Source organism: Thunnus maccoyii, chromosome 5 (assembly GCF_910596095.1).
Source record: "Thunnus maccoyii chromosome 5, fThuMac1.1, whole genome shotgun sequence".
In the NCBI taxonomy this organism is placed as follows: domain Eukaryota; kingdom Metazoa; phylum Chordata; class Actinopteri; order Scombriformes; family Scombridae; genus Thunnus; species Thunnus maccoyii.
In genome coordinates this window covers 14,283,265-14,300,614 of record NC_056537.1, presented here as the reverse complement: position 1 = coordinate 14,300,614, position 17,350 = coordinate 14,283,265, and the positions used below count along the sequence as shown (strand labels likewise).

Here is a 17,350-nt window from a genome sequence, read left to right as displayed (position 1 = left end):
CGCAAGATCTCGCGAGATTAGACGGGTGGTTAAAAAAAAAGGTGGTTCCCTTGATGCACCGGGTTGACGGCAGAGAGCTGCACAGGTAGCCAGCCAGCAGCAGCACTGTGGGCTCCCGCTAGTCTACCTAGCGACACTTCCCTCCCTGCGTGACACGACTGGAGTGTCTGGAGGTGCGACCCTCGGCGACATCGCAGCGCACCGCACCGCACCATCAGGTCACCTCATAGCGCTCGCCTACCGGCATCCGCCGTCTCCGAAGATGATACCTGGCAAACGAAGAGCTGCAGTCATGTCCTTCTCGGTGGTGATATTTGGAGCGCTGATGCTGCAGTCCGTCTCTTCCCAGAACGGTGAGAAATTAAATCTCATTATAGGAAAATGCATGACGGCATCCCGTAACAGAGCGAAAATGCAGGTTTTTAGGGAGGGATGTCGCCTCTATTTCTGACTCTGGGGCATTTTAATGAACCGCAATCTCTGTTATTAGGAATATCCCCACCAGCAGAGTCATTAGATTGTCCCTTAACGTTACACGCAAAGAAACATACATCTATCTAAGGAAGAGCTGTTTTTGCAACCGGAGCGTTTGAAATGAAGGGTCAATAAATCATTAATAGGATACAATCTGTGTTGGTTAGGCTGAAGTGGGCCACACGGAGGCCCGTGCGATGTCCCTAAAATGTCCTTTGAAGTGTGGAGCTGAATACAAAGTCGCAACATGAGCCGTTCAATCAGCAAGGGCAAGTTCTGCTCATTAACTCGCTAAATAGGAAAAGGTGGACAGGGAAATGGTGTCACACTGAAGTTAAGAAAAAAAAATCTGCACACAAACACACACTCAAACACAATAATCAACATGCTGTCACGCTTGGGTCTGCTCAGATATGCAAAGATATGGCTCAGGAATTCAGTATTTAGTATCCAGCAGTGTATCACTAACTCATCTCCTGCAGGATGAGATATTCCAGGTGCCTGCTACAGAGCATGACATGTATGTAATTAGATGTGTTTTTTTCTTTTCTTTTTTTTTTTTTTTATGAAGTGCAGCTCTGTAAATAGCATCAGTCCATTTTGCTGCATGCTTCTATTTTTAGAGCAGAGATGCTGCACTGGGAACCCATGGCTTTAATGTCTTCTTGCAACAGTGAATCTGTTAACTCTTCACTGAGATGCACTGCACTGCAGAATAGCATTGATTTCTCAGCCGCGGTTCCACTTCTCTAAATGACCCTCTGCTCATAAATCTCATCCATGGCAAACAGATTAGGGCAGTGTAACCCTGTCTCAGCTGAGTGTTTTGTAGGTGCAAGTGTGGCGTGTAGCTTTCATCCCTCTGTATTGTGTGAGAATGAGGTGAGAATTTATTCAGCTTAGGCCTTTTCTTGGAGTTGACCATGTGTAGGAATGCATTGCACATCTCCTATACTGCACACCCACTCGCAGCATCTCCTCTTCAATCAGCGGATAGTGGATAAAGCTCCGAATGCTAAATGTTAAATGTAATGGGTTTTTATCTGACAGATAAGGTGCAATCTTTCATTTTCCTTCTTCACTGGTTGCCAAAAATCCAGGGGGTGTTAGAGACTGTCTTGAACAGTACATAAACCAAACTATTGTTTCTATAGTGTGTATCTAGTTTCATCCTTCGTACAGTTCCAGGCAGCTGAGTCTGGCGTATTAACGCACACAGCAGACAACCACATCGCAGGAGCCATTTGTATCTGCTAATGGCTGCTCACATGTGAAGCAGTTCTCGCTAAGGTTCCCTAAGGGTGTGTGCTTCATCCAAAGTAAAAGGAGGCTGTTTAACAGTATCATTCAAACTATTCTTTGTAATTTCTCACACAGAAGCCACGAAAAAACACCATAAAGGAAGATTCAATTAATGAACTGATTCATGCAAACAGACAATTAGGTTGTGCTCTAGTAATGAATAGAGTGTAATGAAAAGAGTTGGGTAGCATCAGTGTTGGGTTCCTATTTAAGTATAAACAGAGATGCTGAGATAATCACCAGGATTCAAGTCTAGTTATCTAAAGACTGAGGAATTATTCACCTTTCATTGTTAGACCTTATGTGGGTTTTGAGTTGAGGTTAGTTCATGTTTCAGTTTCATCAGAGTAAACTGATGTTATTCATTCATAGAGAATGAGATTATCATCTATTGTAATATATATGTAACATCAAAGGCAATCCCTACCGAGGAGTGTTACTGCACTGACTTTCATTATAGTTCAGCTGTTTCTTGTGCTCACTGATATTCTGGATGCAAAATATTAAAATCTCAGGTTGATATTTGATTTGATATTTACTCCCTCAAATGTTTACTTTGATTTTACTGTAAACATAACTCAAGCTAAGTTACAGTAAATTCACTTTAAAACATATCAAAATAAGATAAAACCTTCTCAATATTAACATCTTAAAACAATTTCAATATCTAATAATACTGACCAGCATATCAAAATATGCTTTCTGTCTCTTTTCTCCTGTTATGCAGCTGTCCCTGTCCATCAGGACTCATTTCTGCTCTGATAGAATATTCATTCAGCATCTAATTAGCTACCTGATATGTGGTGCAACACTTTTGGTACATGAACTGGGACAGTAGCCAGAATAATGTAATATTACACTGGTTAAAATAGATTCCTCAGTATGTTTGTAGATACGGGAAAATATCTGCATGGAAGGAGTCATGACTATTCTGGTCCATGGCATCTGTTGTCACATTGTGCGGTTAGATTTGTGGTTTTGAGCAGTGAACCAGAAATTAGCATCAGTTTAAACTTCAAGTCTTCAAGTCAGTCTTGAATAATAATAATAAAAAGTAGAGTGATAAGGTCATTAATATGTTTTGTATTTTCTGGTTTAAGCACCATTAAAAAAACAAAACAAACAACTCCTTTTTAGTCTACAGCCACTACATGCCTATGCAGCTGAAAGGCAGATTTTGATTGGTCCTCATTGACACACCACAGTGTGTGATTAGAAAGAAGTACAGTAATATACAACCGTATGATATCGAGCTTTCTATGTTGCTAAATACAGAGTGTGTGACTGTAAAAGGCTCTTGTATGAAGATAACACTAAAGCTGTGAAGTCACGTTTTCAGAGCTGAAACAATTGGTCGATTAGTGGCTCGACAGAAAATTAATTGCCAGCTATTTTCTACTTTCAATTTATCGTCAGTTATTTATCAAGCTCAAACTCCAAACTGTCTTTTCATTCAGCTTCTCAAATGTTACGTTTTGCTGCTTTTTTTCTGTTTTTATTTCCTTGGTAACAGATTATTTTTGAATTTTTGACTGTTGGTCAGACAAATCAGATCATTGGAAGATGTCACCTTAGGCTTTGGGAGATTGTGACGGACATTTCTGACTATCTCCTGGCTTTTTAGAGACTATAAATAAAAATCAGTTGTCAATCGATAATGAAAATAGTTGTCAGTTGCAGCTCTATACATCCACAGATCAAGAATATTCAGATAACTTTAGGTAAATCAGAATGATCTCAAAATCATGATCATAAAACCTTGACAGGCCTAACCACATGCCAAAACTAAACTCATATCACTGTGACACGAGCGACATCATTCAGACAGAAACAGTACAGTGGTGTGCAGGGACAGTGCTACTGCTTCAGCACTTTTGACATATCTAGACACGTCTGAGGTGGTAGGATCTGTCGCTCAGCAATTCTATGTTAAGAGCTGAGGTGCTGGATTTAGTTTACAGCCATGTTATGTACTGGTACTTATATGAAGGAATCTATATGTACCTACAGTATAGTGATTCAGTAGTGGGTCAGTTTGACAAAAAAAAAAAAGTGTAATTGTCTGTCTAGTGATGATCTGCCTGGTCTGGTTGGCTGTCTCTTCCTCTTCCTGCTTTGTTGCCGTAGAGTGCTTCTATGGAAACGGAGGGGGTCTATCACCATGCGCCTACGCGCTCCCCAGAGACTATAGAGCTGCAGCTTCTATAAATCTCCTCTCAATCTCATGTACTCTCTGTTGCGCCTATAGACCAAGCTTATGACTACAGCCCCCCGTCCTCCTCCTCCTCCTCCTCCTCCTCCTCCTCCTCCTTTCTGTGCAGCCATGATCAGTTGTTTCACTTACTTCTGAGAGAGAGACATTTCAATCCAGTGAAATTAACAGTACACTTTGCCTGGTGTCTGCTCTCCATTATTGAATAATCATATATAAACAAGCTTTTCTGAGCACTAATGATGTTTTCATTATACAGATAAGATGCAGTGAAAATTACAAGGTCACTTGGAGGACTTTAGGATGTGAGCGCTGTGCGAGTCAGGCTCAAATTTATATGATGTCATTAATAGAACAAAACCAAGTGAGAGCAGCCTTGCAGGGACGTCCCAGCAGAATTGAATTAAAGCTGCCCAGGAATAGCAGTAATAATGGCTCAGGCAGATCTGAGGTCATCTTCTATACTGAAAATGTTGATGTGACTGTTCCTGGCAGTTTGCTGTTGATGTCACGGTTTTCTGTTTGACATTATTGCAACATAAACCCATTTGATGTTGTCTGTTTTACATTTCTACTCTTTTTTTTTAACTTTAATCAACCTTTGTTTCACTTTAATTTAATTTGTCTGTTTTTGTCTTTTTGATTATTTCACAGTTTGTTCTTTTTGTCTTTTCCTTTCTGATTCCCTTTTAATTTTCCCTGTGATTTTTTCTTGCCTTTACATCCCTCACTTGCTTTCCTCTTTTTGGACATGCTGCCCCCTCTAAACCACCACCACCACCACCAGCGGGCTTTGTGAAATCCCCTCTTTCTGAGACTAAGCTCACGGGCGACACCTTTGAGCTGTACTGTGACGTAGTGGGTAACCCCACCCCAGAAATCCAGTGGTGGTACTCCGAGATCAACCGAGCCGATTCCTTCAGGCAGCTGTGGGACGGCGCCCGCAAGCGGCGGGTGTCCATCGGCACGGCCTATGGTGCCAACGCAGTGAGCGTGTTGGGTGTCTCACATCTAACGCTGGAAGATGTTGGGACCTACGAGTGCAGAGCCAGCAATGACCCGCGACGTAACGACCTGCACCAAAATCCTGCCACCACCTGGATCCGTGCTCAGGCCACTATAATGGTGCTGCAGAGTGAGTGGTCAGTGTAGAGGAAACACCCCCTCCCCTGGTAGCAGCCATATTTAACAGTTCCTGTGTGATTCAGCTTCCCTCAAACCTCTCCAGAGGACCACTAGATTCCTCCGTAGGTGCCATCCTCCTTTACAGAGCTGAAAAAAGAAGAACTACACCACCAACTTGTGTTTCTGTTCTTTTTCAGGCAGAGTTGAGTAGTATTTTGAATCATCCTCATCCCTCGTACGTCCTTCAGTCTACACCCCTGTAGAGCCCAATTTCCTTCAGCTCCTCTATGCTTAATTTTTTTCCCCCTTTTTAGCTTTCATCCTTTCATTTCCTTGAATTTAATGGCATTATATTCTATTTCACTTTTTTTGTATTGTTGTTGTTACCTGTTTTATTTCTGTGTTTTAAAATGATTGACTGCACTTATACAACAATATCCAATATTTGGCGTGACCAGTGATGCAATAAGTATTCAGAACCTTTACTTAAGTAAAAGTACCAATACAACAATGTAAAAATACTCCTTTACAAGTAAAAGTTCTGCATGAAAAATCCTACTTAAGTAAAAGTACACAAGTATTAGCAACAAAATGTAGTTTAAACAGTGTTCCATCCCTCAGACTGATATATTATAATATATGACATCATTAGATTATTGATACTGAAGCATCAGTGTGTAAGCTGCATGTTACTGCTGTAGCTGCTGGAGGTGGAGCTAGTTTCAACTACTTTACATACAGTTAGATAGTTTAGTCCAGTGGTTCCCACCTTAGGGATCAGGCCCCTCTAAAGGGTCACAAGATAAATCTGAGGGGTCGTGAGATGATTAACGGGAGAGGAAAGAAGAAAAACAAAGTTCTGAGACACAAATCTGTTTTCAGTTTTTGAACTTTTTCTCTAATCTTTGATTTTTGGTGAAATATTGAATCATTTTAACAATTATTGAAATTAAACCATGTGAGAAGTTTAGAGGGAAAAATCACTATTTGGTGGAACCTTTAACAATTCATAGACATCTGAAATGTGACTCTGACTACACACTGCTTTTTGTAAGACATCAAAAACCAAAAAGGTTGGAAACCACTGATTTCATCTTTAACAATGTGTTGTATTTTAAAAGCTTGTTATATTATCCATTTTGTCAAATCTTCATCTGAAAAGTAACTAAAGCTGTCAAAAAATGTAGTTGAGTAAAAGTACAACATTTCCCTCTGAAATGTAGTGAAGTGGAAGTATAAAGTAGCATCAAATGGAAATACTCAAAGTACAGGTACCTCAAAATTGTACTTAAGTACAGTACTTGAGTAAATGTTCTTAGTTACTTTCCACCACTGGGTGTGACTTTGATATTTTTACAGTCATAGCACATCTTATTTCTGACTCTCATAAATAATGTTTGTTTCTTACCCACCTGCAGCAAACAATCAGTATGTTATGCTTTTCTCCAAAGTTCACTTCTTATGATGCAAGAGGTTTGTGTTTTCCCACAAACTATTCTGAATCTGAAATGCACAGGTCATGTCCAAACATTTTTCTGTATCAAAAAGTAGCAAAAGCTGCCATCAGATGTCTGGTCATATTCGTAATCTTGTTTACTTTTTCTTTGATCAGAAAGTTCCAACTTTAGACAACTTTTTTTATTCATGCAAAATTCTTGTGCAGCGGCTTGTCGAATGAAATTTAATATTTGAAAGGTTTGGCTTCTTTTTGAAGTATAAAAAAGAGTTTGTAGAAAAACAACTGAAGATATAATGAGACTCAGGTATTGTATCGGCATTAGTGTCAAAACATTTCAATGGATATCAAACCATATATGTGTGTTGACCAAATAAATGTTTCAGGATGTGAATACTCAGATTGAGCTGTTCACCATTGTCTACATGTACAAACAAGATGTAGATTATCAGGATTAAGCAGAATACAAACACTCCAATTAATTGTTTAAAAGCTAATCCAAGCGAGGATTTTCTACAGGTTCCACTTCATCCAAATACAAATGCATTTAATTGTAGAGTATGTGAGTTTCTGTGTTTTATTTTTTCCTTCAGAGCTATTTAATTCCAGCTCTAAATTATAGCTAAGATAGTTGTTGGATGGACCTTGACTAGTGCCAGCCTCACTGGCTCCTCACTGGAAGACTTGTTTTGTAGAAGCTGATTCACTTGTGGGTGGCTTAGCTGCACATTCTTGTAGATTTCAAGATAAATCCATTCAGTAGGCTATTTGTAGACTTCCTTGAGTTTATTTTAGCATAAGTGAATTTCTTGTGCATCAACATGAATGTGCTTCATGAGAAAGGTGCTAAAAAAAAATTGACAAGTCCTGTAATGGAAATATCTGCATTTCAGTTGTATTCTGTACAGAAACAGGTGCCAAAGTTGACAAATTCATCCAAAGTTTACCCATAATCCAACAGTGAATTCATTTAAACTGCAGGTTGTATTATCAGTTTCCTTGAAGGAATTGATCTTATGAAATGCACCTTGGGAGTTGTAGTTAACTTCTCTACTTCCATTCTTATGTACACAGCCTTTGTACCTTTTTTTGTTAACTTTTTTACAAAGAACCAGATATTTTCTAATGCAGTTTGTCATCTCGTGTACAGGTAATTCAACCAGTAGAGTTTTATGTCCATCTAAGCTTTGGAAGTACTCCAAGTTCCCAGTCACTTAATAATGAAGGGAATTAAAAGGAACTTTACATCAGAAATACTGGATGCCCGAAATAACTGCTCCCATTTGGCTCCATTGGTGCTCTGTAGCGTATACAGTGGTGTGAACATGGTGTTTGTCTGAACTTTTGTGTGTTGTTCACATTTTTCAACACGCCCTCACCTTCATGGATCACTTCTGTCGTAGCTAATCTGTGTCTTTCTTACAGAGCCGTCAATCATTGCCTCTGAACACACCACACTTCCTTTGGAAGGCCACAGTCCCCCTTTCACACTGCAGTGCAACCTGACCAGCTCCCACAGTCCCCACGATGAGAGCTACTGGATGAAGAATGGGGAGGAGATCCCAGACACACGCAGCCAAGATATGAACACTGAGTACAAGTAGGAGTCACAGCAAAACCTTATGCAACTTTTGTGAGTGTATGTGTGTGTGTGTGTGTGTGTGTGTGTGTGTGTGTGTATGTGCGTGCTAAACACAGGATTTAGTGGCCTGGCATGGGTTTACGTGAGGTGTGTTTCTGCTCTGCAGGCTGTTCAAACCAAGAGGAGACGACGCTGGACTGTACATGTGTGTCTACACCTTCGAGACGGGTCCTTCAGCCAACGCCACCATCGAAGTTAAAGGTAGGTGTTGATTTGTGAGCTGCCGGCATCTTTGTCAGTTTCAAGGCCACATTAGAGATGTCACCAGTAAAAATGGCTTGAGTGGCCTTGAGCAGTAGCAGCCCTGTCATGTGAGGACCTGTTATTTCAAACGGCTCTGTTGGCTGCTCAGGGGCAGCCGGCGCCCTTGACACCTCCATCTAACCAATGCCCAGCTCAGTGGCAGCAGATGGTGTGTTGTTTGTCTGATGGCAAGGGATTATGTCTCAACGGTAAAATCTGGTCGCGGCCTTTCTGCTGTCACACACGCATCGCGATGGAGGCAAATTGGATTTGAGGAGGGTTTGCTTTTATTTTATGGGGCATTTCTATTCATCTTGATTCATACAATCAGGCACATTTAAAATGCTGTATAGACTAACACAGACAGTTTAACATATAGTAACATTATAGTTAACATTTTTCAGACCAGATGAAATGTTTTGAATGGAACATTTGAATGTTCAAATTTTACTTTTCATCTTCCTGGTTGTTCCATTCACAAGAAGTCTGATCACAGCTAAAGATTTAACTTTATCTAGTGGATTAGTAGCAGTCTATTTGAATGTTTATTGCAAGTTTTCGTCTTTTGTATTTCTTTACTGCATGTTTGCTACATTATTTACTTCATGCAGCTGTTTTAACATTATATTTACTTTTAACTTCCTAATACTGATAATGATAATCATGATTATTATCATTAAAAACCCATAACAACAGGTGTTTGATATCTTTCTTCTTTTAGCTGCTCCTGAGATTACAGGCCACAAGCGTAGTGAGAATAGGAATGAGGGCCAGCGTGCTTTACTCTACTGTAAGTCTGTGGGCTATCCTCACCCTGTCTGGACCTGGCGCAAGATTGACAACGGCATCAATAGGGTATGTTACATGAATACATATGATACTGTTACATTTCTGTAAATGTGAAAAGTTTGTGAAATTCACAGGAGCTGCAGTTTGTTTTATTGTACTATTGTACTGCACATTTACACTTAATGTCAACCTGGTTATTCAAGTAACCTGGTTTGTGTTGACGAAAGTAAACATAAATTAGGATTATACTCTTATTATAAGAAACAGCATAAAAAGGCTTGACATTGTGGCATGTAAACATCTATTACTTGGTCAAAGAGTTCATCCTCCTCCTGTAATGTTTCATTAATTGCTCACTGGTAGGTTTGAAGTATTGTGACACAACAACAGGTTATTTTCCACACTGTATCACAGTGTCACTGACAGTATATGTTTTTATCTGCTTGTTTCAAGAATTCTTTACAATAGCATACACAGAGTTACCTAAATATTTGAGGTCATGAGCGAATGACTGCACCATTACATTACATGGAAAATCATTCCTGTGCTACGCATAATCTCATTTCTGTAATGCAGCATGCAGTATTGTTTGAGAAGCCAGCCAGCATCAGTTTACACATAGTTAGCTCTCTGTGACACTCACTCGACAGTATTTTGTGATTTCTGTCTTCTCTCTTGATAGGAAATCGACAACTCATCCGGTCGCTTCTTCATCAGCAGCAGAGACAACTACACTGAGCTCCACATTATCAACCTGGACATTAGTTTAGATCCAGGCGAGTACCAATGCAACGCCACCAACATGATCGGCAGCCGCGACGAGAAGTCTGTGCTGAGGGTTCGCAGTCACCTCGCCCCCTTATGGCCTCTTCTGGGGGTTTTGGCTGAGATCATCATCCTGGTCATCATCATTGTCGTTTATGAGAAGCGTAAGAAGCCAGAGGATTTACAAGACGGTGAGTCACCAGTGGTGCTGCTTAGAGCTCATCTGATACTTCAAGTCTATTTATTATTACACTGTTTTAAATATAACTGTGGAGAAACTGGTATTATTGTTTAGTGTTGACATGGATCTCTCCAGATAATTTTGTGCAAATTCTTTTTCCATCCAAAGCCCGGAGAGAGTGCAGTGTCGGACAATTAGGCGACTGTGAAAGGGGGCACACTTTCTGTACAGTGTCTGCTAAAGTCATTCCTTTGCCGCAGACACCAACACAGTTACCTGACACTGTGCTCTGCCTGCATTCAATAATTCAGTCTGGCGAGGTTGACCCAATAGACAGACACTGTTGCAGGAGGTCGCACCTTGTCAGGACAATTTCATGCATTTAATATTCATGAGAAATATGATACTGCAGTGTTGCGGAGGTGGACAGTTTCAATTATTAATGGGTTTCCAGGGACCTTGTCCTGTTCCCAAGCTGCTGCAAGCTTAACCACAAGACACATCATTTAGCAATATAACCTGCGTATGCCATCTGGGATTTTCTAATACTACTGAGTACTTCATTTTCAAAAGTCGAGCTATATCATAAATTATGCATTATTGGTATTTTGGTGACCTTTTCCTCTCAAACAGAATTTTGATGTTGTCACATGCTGATTATATGCAACATGCAGCGAATGAATGACAGCTCAGAGCTGTCAGTGACTCTCACTGACAGTCACCGTATAAGAATATATTATCATTACGGTTTATTAATGGTCAGAAATGAGAGTGTTTAAGTCACCTTGACAATCTCCACTGTTTTAGTAGCAGTACAAAATGAATCATACATCAGAATCCTTGTATGAAATGTTAATAATTCATATTTTACTTGCATTTCTTTAAATTAGGTCAGCTTTGGCTGTTGAATATTTTAACAGATTATTGTAATATCTCCCATCCTCCCCTTTCCCCAAATTGCATAACCTAAACCGTGTTTGTGGTAAGTGTGAGACTTTGCATGCCTCATGAATTTCAATAAGCATCCAGCTTCGTCTTCTTCAAGTTCACAGCACAGTACACAGTTCTGTTGAGTTGCTCTGTGTTGAACATTAGTGTCGAGTTCAGTTTTTACCATTTTATTTATTATCAACAATAACTCCTTATTATTGCATCTAACTCATGATTACTGCAGCATTGAAATGGCATGCGAGTCACTAAGGAACTGAAAGTATTTTATTGTTTATCAGTCATTTATACTGTCACTGTTTCACACCGCTACAGTTAATTATTACCTACAATAGAGGGCTGACATTGATGGAGCTGCTTTCAAGTGAACCAATGTTCTTTGTTAGCACTGCTTGTCTGTGCATGACAACAGTATTTTTAAAATTTAAATTTTGCCTGTGTGTAATTGTTCTCACCTCCTCATGCGTTTTCATGTGGTGTTGTGTGCTGGATTTAACTGCATTCTGTGTGTTTGTGAGTGACCTCGAGCTGGTTTTCCTGCGGCATGAAAGCCTGTTATTTACTATTTTTTTTCCTCTTCATCTAGGCTGCGTTTTCATTCCATGACACAGTCTGCACATACACTACAGCTGAAACATAGAAAAAACATAGAAAAAGCACAATGTGTCAGTCACAGCTACTGTAACATGTTGCTGTTTTTACTGCTCTGTAAAAAAACAAACCAAAAAAAAGCATCTTGTCATTTCATCAACGTGTGCAACTTCCTTGCGATTCTTTTACTTTTTGGTCCTCAATTTCTCCATATTTTCCCTTGTTGCCTCAGATGATGACCAAGCAGGACCAGTGTAAGTATAAACATTTTACCTTCGCCACCATAGCTCTGTTTAGCTTGGTAATGTGTGTTCTGTTGTAGTTTGTCATCATGTTATTTTCTCTTGACTGTCTTTAGAGCTCAGTGTATAGTATACCCCAAATCTGGGGCACAAATAGCTTGGGGCATCATGTGGCTGTGCTTTGCAGCATTCAAATAAATCATAAGAAAATAAACCAAAAATAAATAAAATCTGAAGTGTCCTGAGTAGAGAAGCCTCACCCATGATGCACTAAGATTGTAGGTTAAAAATAATGCTAAAATACTCAGATCTGGTATACTTCTCTTCCTTCAGTTTGTGTTCATGTGATCAGCTGTTTAGTGTTCAGTAGAGCTGCAACTAAGTGTTACTTTCATCACTGATTGAAGTGGTATTCTAGTGATTTAGTATTGCATTTCTATAAAGTCCCTAGTATTGGCCAATAACCAAAAGCACCATTTGCTACATTTCCCATAGTGCAACTCAATAACATCTTTCATCAAACCCTCCCTGCCTGGTGAACAACCACATCTTTCAAACTCTTCACACCTAGCTTTCTGTCAAAAGACTTTACAAAACTCCCTTCAAAGCCACAAAAGACACCACATCAAGATCAGTGGAGTTCCGCTTGTAGTCTAGCCACAGTTTCTTTTCCTGATATGAGTGTATATAATAGTATTTAGCCTATAAAATGTCAAAAAATTGTCCAAGCCCCAAAAAAGGCTTAAAATTGGTTCATTATTCCGATCAGCAGACAAAAGCATCCAATTTATAATGTCATTAAGCAGACAAAAGGCAAACTGTTGATGTTTTTATTTGATAAATGACAACAGTGATTGAACAGTTATTAGAATTGGAATTGAACACTTTCAGTCAATCAATTTATCAATGACTTACAGTTTCAGCACTATAGTGTACTGTTATCTGAGGTGAGAACTGACTATGTTGTTTATTCCCTGCTAAAGGAAAACTAATTCAACCAACAACCACAAAGACAAGAACCTCCGCCAGAGGAACACAAACTGAGCAGCTGTCTGCTGAGTAAGTATTGAATTATTAAAAGGAAGAAATTGTCAGCCTGATGATAAATATGTATTACATGCCTGTGGCAACAAATCCACTATATGAAATTACCACTTGAAACTCTTGTCAACCAAAATAACACTACAGTCAAACTGGGCTAATGAGTTGCATTTTCATTTTTATTTGCAGGTTACGTTACACATGTATTGACCATATGAAGGTAAACAAGAATGGAATCCATACCAGTTGTTAATAGGATTTATCTGCCATTAAAAGTATGGTTGTGGAGGAGTTATATGAGGCATGCCTTATGATTTTATTGTATGAGGGAGCGAGGTCAGGAGATATTCAAATCATTATTGAATTGTTAACATTATAACCATTGTTGCTGCATGCAATTGTTGACGTTTTATGATTTTTTTTCCACCTCTAATCCAATAATTTGACATTTTTACTACTTCTACAGTAATGCATGCAAGATGTTGACCTTCTGTTTGATACAGAAATGGCTTTCTTTGGTTCTTTTCTCTGAGAGTGGCTTCATGTAGATAATCTGTACTGTGTGTTTTAGAGGAAAAACAAAACTCGGCAATGTAAAAGAAAACGCCACCATAATCTGGTATGACAGTTGTGTACAGTTTTATCATTCTGCTGCATACCGTTTTCTAAGTTTTATCATTTTATCAGATAATATCTATTACATTTTAAGGGCTTTGCAATGTCCCTCTAAATTTGGTTAAGGTTTACTGTATGTATGTACTGTATGTATTAAATCACTATAACAATATGTATCAGATCACCATCAAATATAAAGATTATTCATATTATATGATGCACTTAAATGTTGAGAATAATGAAAAACTGTATAAACCTACTTTAGGAAATCTGTACTAATCATTCTAACATATTGTTTTATAATTATGTGTATTGTACAGCATGGCTATTATCCTATGCAATTATTATCCATATCAATATATTGAAAACCATTGCAGCTTTTGATTTCTCTGTGACAAAGCTTTAAACTAGTAGGATCACGGTAGAGCGTTGATGGCATACTATACAGCTGCATGAGTTCTCTACAGCTGACGTGGGAGACGGCGAAAAAAGGCCCACGTCAGGACTGACACATGTGAAGCAATTCCAAGATCCCAGAGTCATTTTTAAGAATAAATATCTCAAAAAGAAATTGTGTCTGTTGAGCTGATTTCTTTGCAAAACACATTAAATGCTGCACACATGCCATCCTGTTGAAATGCAGAAAAATAAGAGCTTACAGAGAACAGCGCCATCTAGTGAGATTTTGATTGTGTTGCAATAGACAGGTGGACCATGAAGATAAAGTTCACACTAGAGGAATGCAGAAGGCCTTGATTCAAAATCTGCACTTGGTCCATAAAAATCTCACACTGGCAAATGGAAAACATCAGTTAAGACTCAGATTTATATGATCTGCATCCAAAGAAGTGCAATACACACTTGATTTGTCATTTTGTTCTAGTTTTGGGGGTTTCTTTTTAGCATTTGGTCTGGGACAACAGATAAAAGTTTGTCTTCTTGGCTAACTCTGGGTCATTTCCTGTTTGTTTTTGTTGTTGATCAATGAGCATTGCCTATGTCAAATAAACTACTAATTTATTAAGAATAAAATACTCTAAGGCCAGACCTTTCAGTTGAAGAGCATCAATAGATTCAAGCATTGAAAGGTTTTTTTCTCTACCCACTTTTTCTTTCCACTATTGGATATCCGAATTGGATATGAAATTATGGGAAATAAGTGACAGTGAAAGTACCCTGGATGATATTACAGGGATGCAGCTGTATTTTCCGGTCAGGATTATAAATAAGTGGAGGTGAAAAGTCCAAATGTCCATAAAAGGGGTGGCGAACAAATATACAAATAATCAGCACATTTATTGGCTGCTGTGTGTGATTTTTAGTGCAGGTGTCATCTGCAAATGGAGCCCAGTGTTGTGCTGGCAGCTGATCCATTTCCATTTGCAAGGTATATTATTTTTAAACTCTCTGTACCAAGCAGTGACGGCACTATTACTCACTGACTGTGTCATTTTAACAGTAATTTTAGCCATTTTATGATTTTACACAGACACTTAATAACCACTTTACACATTCTTTGTGTAGTTCTTGAACAGCAGTGGGCAGCACAGTCAACACATAAAGTGGAAAATATCAGCAAAAAAAAGTTGCACCAGTCCAGCAGAGGGGGGAGCTGTTTTATTATGCCTGCTGGCTGGTAGCACCAGTGTCCAGGTCTCGCTCCCGGGTAATATTTCTACAACTTTACGGTTATAATTACCAGCTAGAGAATAATGAAATATTGTGTGTTAATGCCTTTCAAACGGGTCTGTTAATTGTTTGGACTCGATTCCCCACAGTGTAATGTCATGTCCTAGATTAATATGTCAGCGGGATTCAAACAGTAATGAAAACTGTCCCTTTTTAGAGCAAAGAGACATCTGTGACTTTGTGAACCCTGAAAAAAGCAAACCGCTGGAAAGAGAGAACACAACTTTTGACAAAAATGATTTGTAGTTCTGTCTGTGTGGATTAATCTCCTACGCAGGAAGTGAAGGTCAAACCCATCTGATGGACTAGTTGTAAAACAGTTCAGTGGATTGTATTTAATATCGAATGTTAGTGGTTGATTTAAAGTTTGTTGAAGAGATTTATTGTTTAACTTTTATAGATTTCACACATACAGCAGTAACCTTGCCTTTGGACTTGTTTTATTACTCACTTCCTCAGCCTCAACTTAAGTGGTCTGTCTAAATGTACAGGATTTGTTGGTGAATGATGAAGGCTTTCTTCCTCAACAAAAACATGTATCTCTCTGAAAATATATTGTACAGCGTGTTTCACAATTGATATAATGTGAAATAGTATTTGTTTTCCCATGTGAGGGAGTTCAAATCATTTGAAGTACACATTTGGTTCATGACAGCATTAATGCTCTTGCCTTGACATTGGTTTTGTCTGTGGTGGCTTCCACTTCTGACCACATTTGTTTGAATGTAAAGTTGACATTTTTACACACGTGACATGAAAACCTACATGGTCATATTATTTCTTTCAAAAGTTGGAGTCTTTTGTTCAGGTGAATTTAGTTGTATTGAGACACATGTGTCTCAAAGTTGGAGATGACAGAAATAACAAGAGTTTTTACCGCCTACAAACATAGTCAGGAGTGATGACAGGAGTGCACTAAATAAGGCACAGACTGTGAAATCCTAATCTGAGCAGTTCATGATAAAGAGACTCCAAACTTGAGTGCTGACACTAAGACTCAGATTGCTTTGACAAGTATGATGGAAAGAGACACAAATAAGAAAGAAACAGGAGAACACATAGAGGATATGCAGTCAGGTGGACAGTTTCCACTTGAGCAGATATATTTTTCATTTATTTTATTGTATTGTATTTAATTGGTACCATTCTACTTTTTACTGATGGGAAAATTAAGAAAAATAAATTAAATTAAAGTCATCTCTGTTGCATATTAGTAGCAGATTATCAGCATGAAGTCCAGAACTGTGGTAATGTAACATTTGGATTAAATTGTCACCGTATCATGAGGAAATATTCTGGCCGAAGCAAACTGTTCGTTTCTTCATGTCTGTTGACATAACACCATGTGAAATTGCTGTGTAATTTAAATCAATTTATTGACGTTTGCATTGAATACCACTTAATGCAACCAGCTTGTCAACCTTTCACCAAATTTATTTGCTACGTTGGTCATTGCCAGGGAAGTTTTTCATCACTTTTTATAGGAATGAAAATGTCTTCAGGAAATAAAAATGAAACACTGCAGACACTCAAAAGTATTAATTCATCAACCATAATGTTGCCAAATAGGTTGTAGCCCAGTGTTATGTTTTAGCTTGAAGACCCACAGTAAGTGCTAAAAGTTTGATAAATCTTCCAATAACAAGAAAAATATTGGGTCTTTTTGACTTCTCTCCAGTGCACACTGTAGGTTCAACAGTTGTGCAGAAAATGTGGCGTTATAAGCAGTAATGAATTCCTCCACAATTTAGATGTTTGAGCTGCTGTATCATATTAGTGAGGAATCTCAGGAAATCTTGATCTCTGTTAGGTTAGAGATGAGGCTGGTGTGGAGGGGTGATAATGATGGATTTTAGGCATCTAGGCTTTACCTGGTTTGTCTGTTGCAGTTTGTTGTCCTTAAAAATATGTTGCAGCTTAGTTCAATGAACAGCTGTAGCTAGTAAAGTATTATATGGTGTTGACTTTTTTTTTATTTTTGCCTCATTTGTCCTTCATACGGGTAATCACAATTCGGTAACATCCATATCTCTTA

At 38.7% G+C, this 17,350-nt stretch overlaps 1 protein-coding gene across 1 annotated transcript; it reads left to right on the top strand.

Annotated features, from left to right (window-relative positions):
- The first annotated feature begins 68 nt into the window (after positions 1-68).
- On the top strand, positions 69-13,306 carry nptna (neuroplastin a). The gene is made up of 8 exons (XM_042411168.1): positions 69-353; positions 7,995-8,169; positions 8,318-8,412; positions 9,176-9,309; positions 9,926-10,199; positions 11,961-11,982; positions 12,954-13,029; positions 13,201-13,306. The coding sequence occupies exons 1-7, from the start codon at positions 263-265 to the stop codon at positions 13,012-13,014; spliced, it is 852 nt and encodes a 283-aa protein (XP_042267102.1). The 5' UTR covers positions 69-262; the 3' UTR covers positions 13,015-13,029; positions 13,201-13,306.
- Positions 13,307-17,350: the final 4,044 nt, after the last annotated feature.

Bases quoted from the DNA above. Each gene is read 5' to 3' on its own strand.
- nptna (XM_042411168.1), top strand. From the start codon at position 263: ATGATACCTGGCAAACGAAGAGCTGCAGTCATGTCCTTCTCGGTGGTG. The intron at 354-7,994 runs GTGAGAAATTAA...TCTTTCTTACAG, and splicing joins GTCCGTCTCTTCCCAGAACG to AGCCGTCAATCATTGCCTCT. The intron at 8,413-9,175 runs GTAGGTGTTGAT...TTCTTCTTTTAG, and splicing joins CGCCACCATCGAAGTTAAAG to CTGCTCCTGAGATTACAGGC.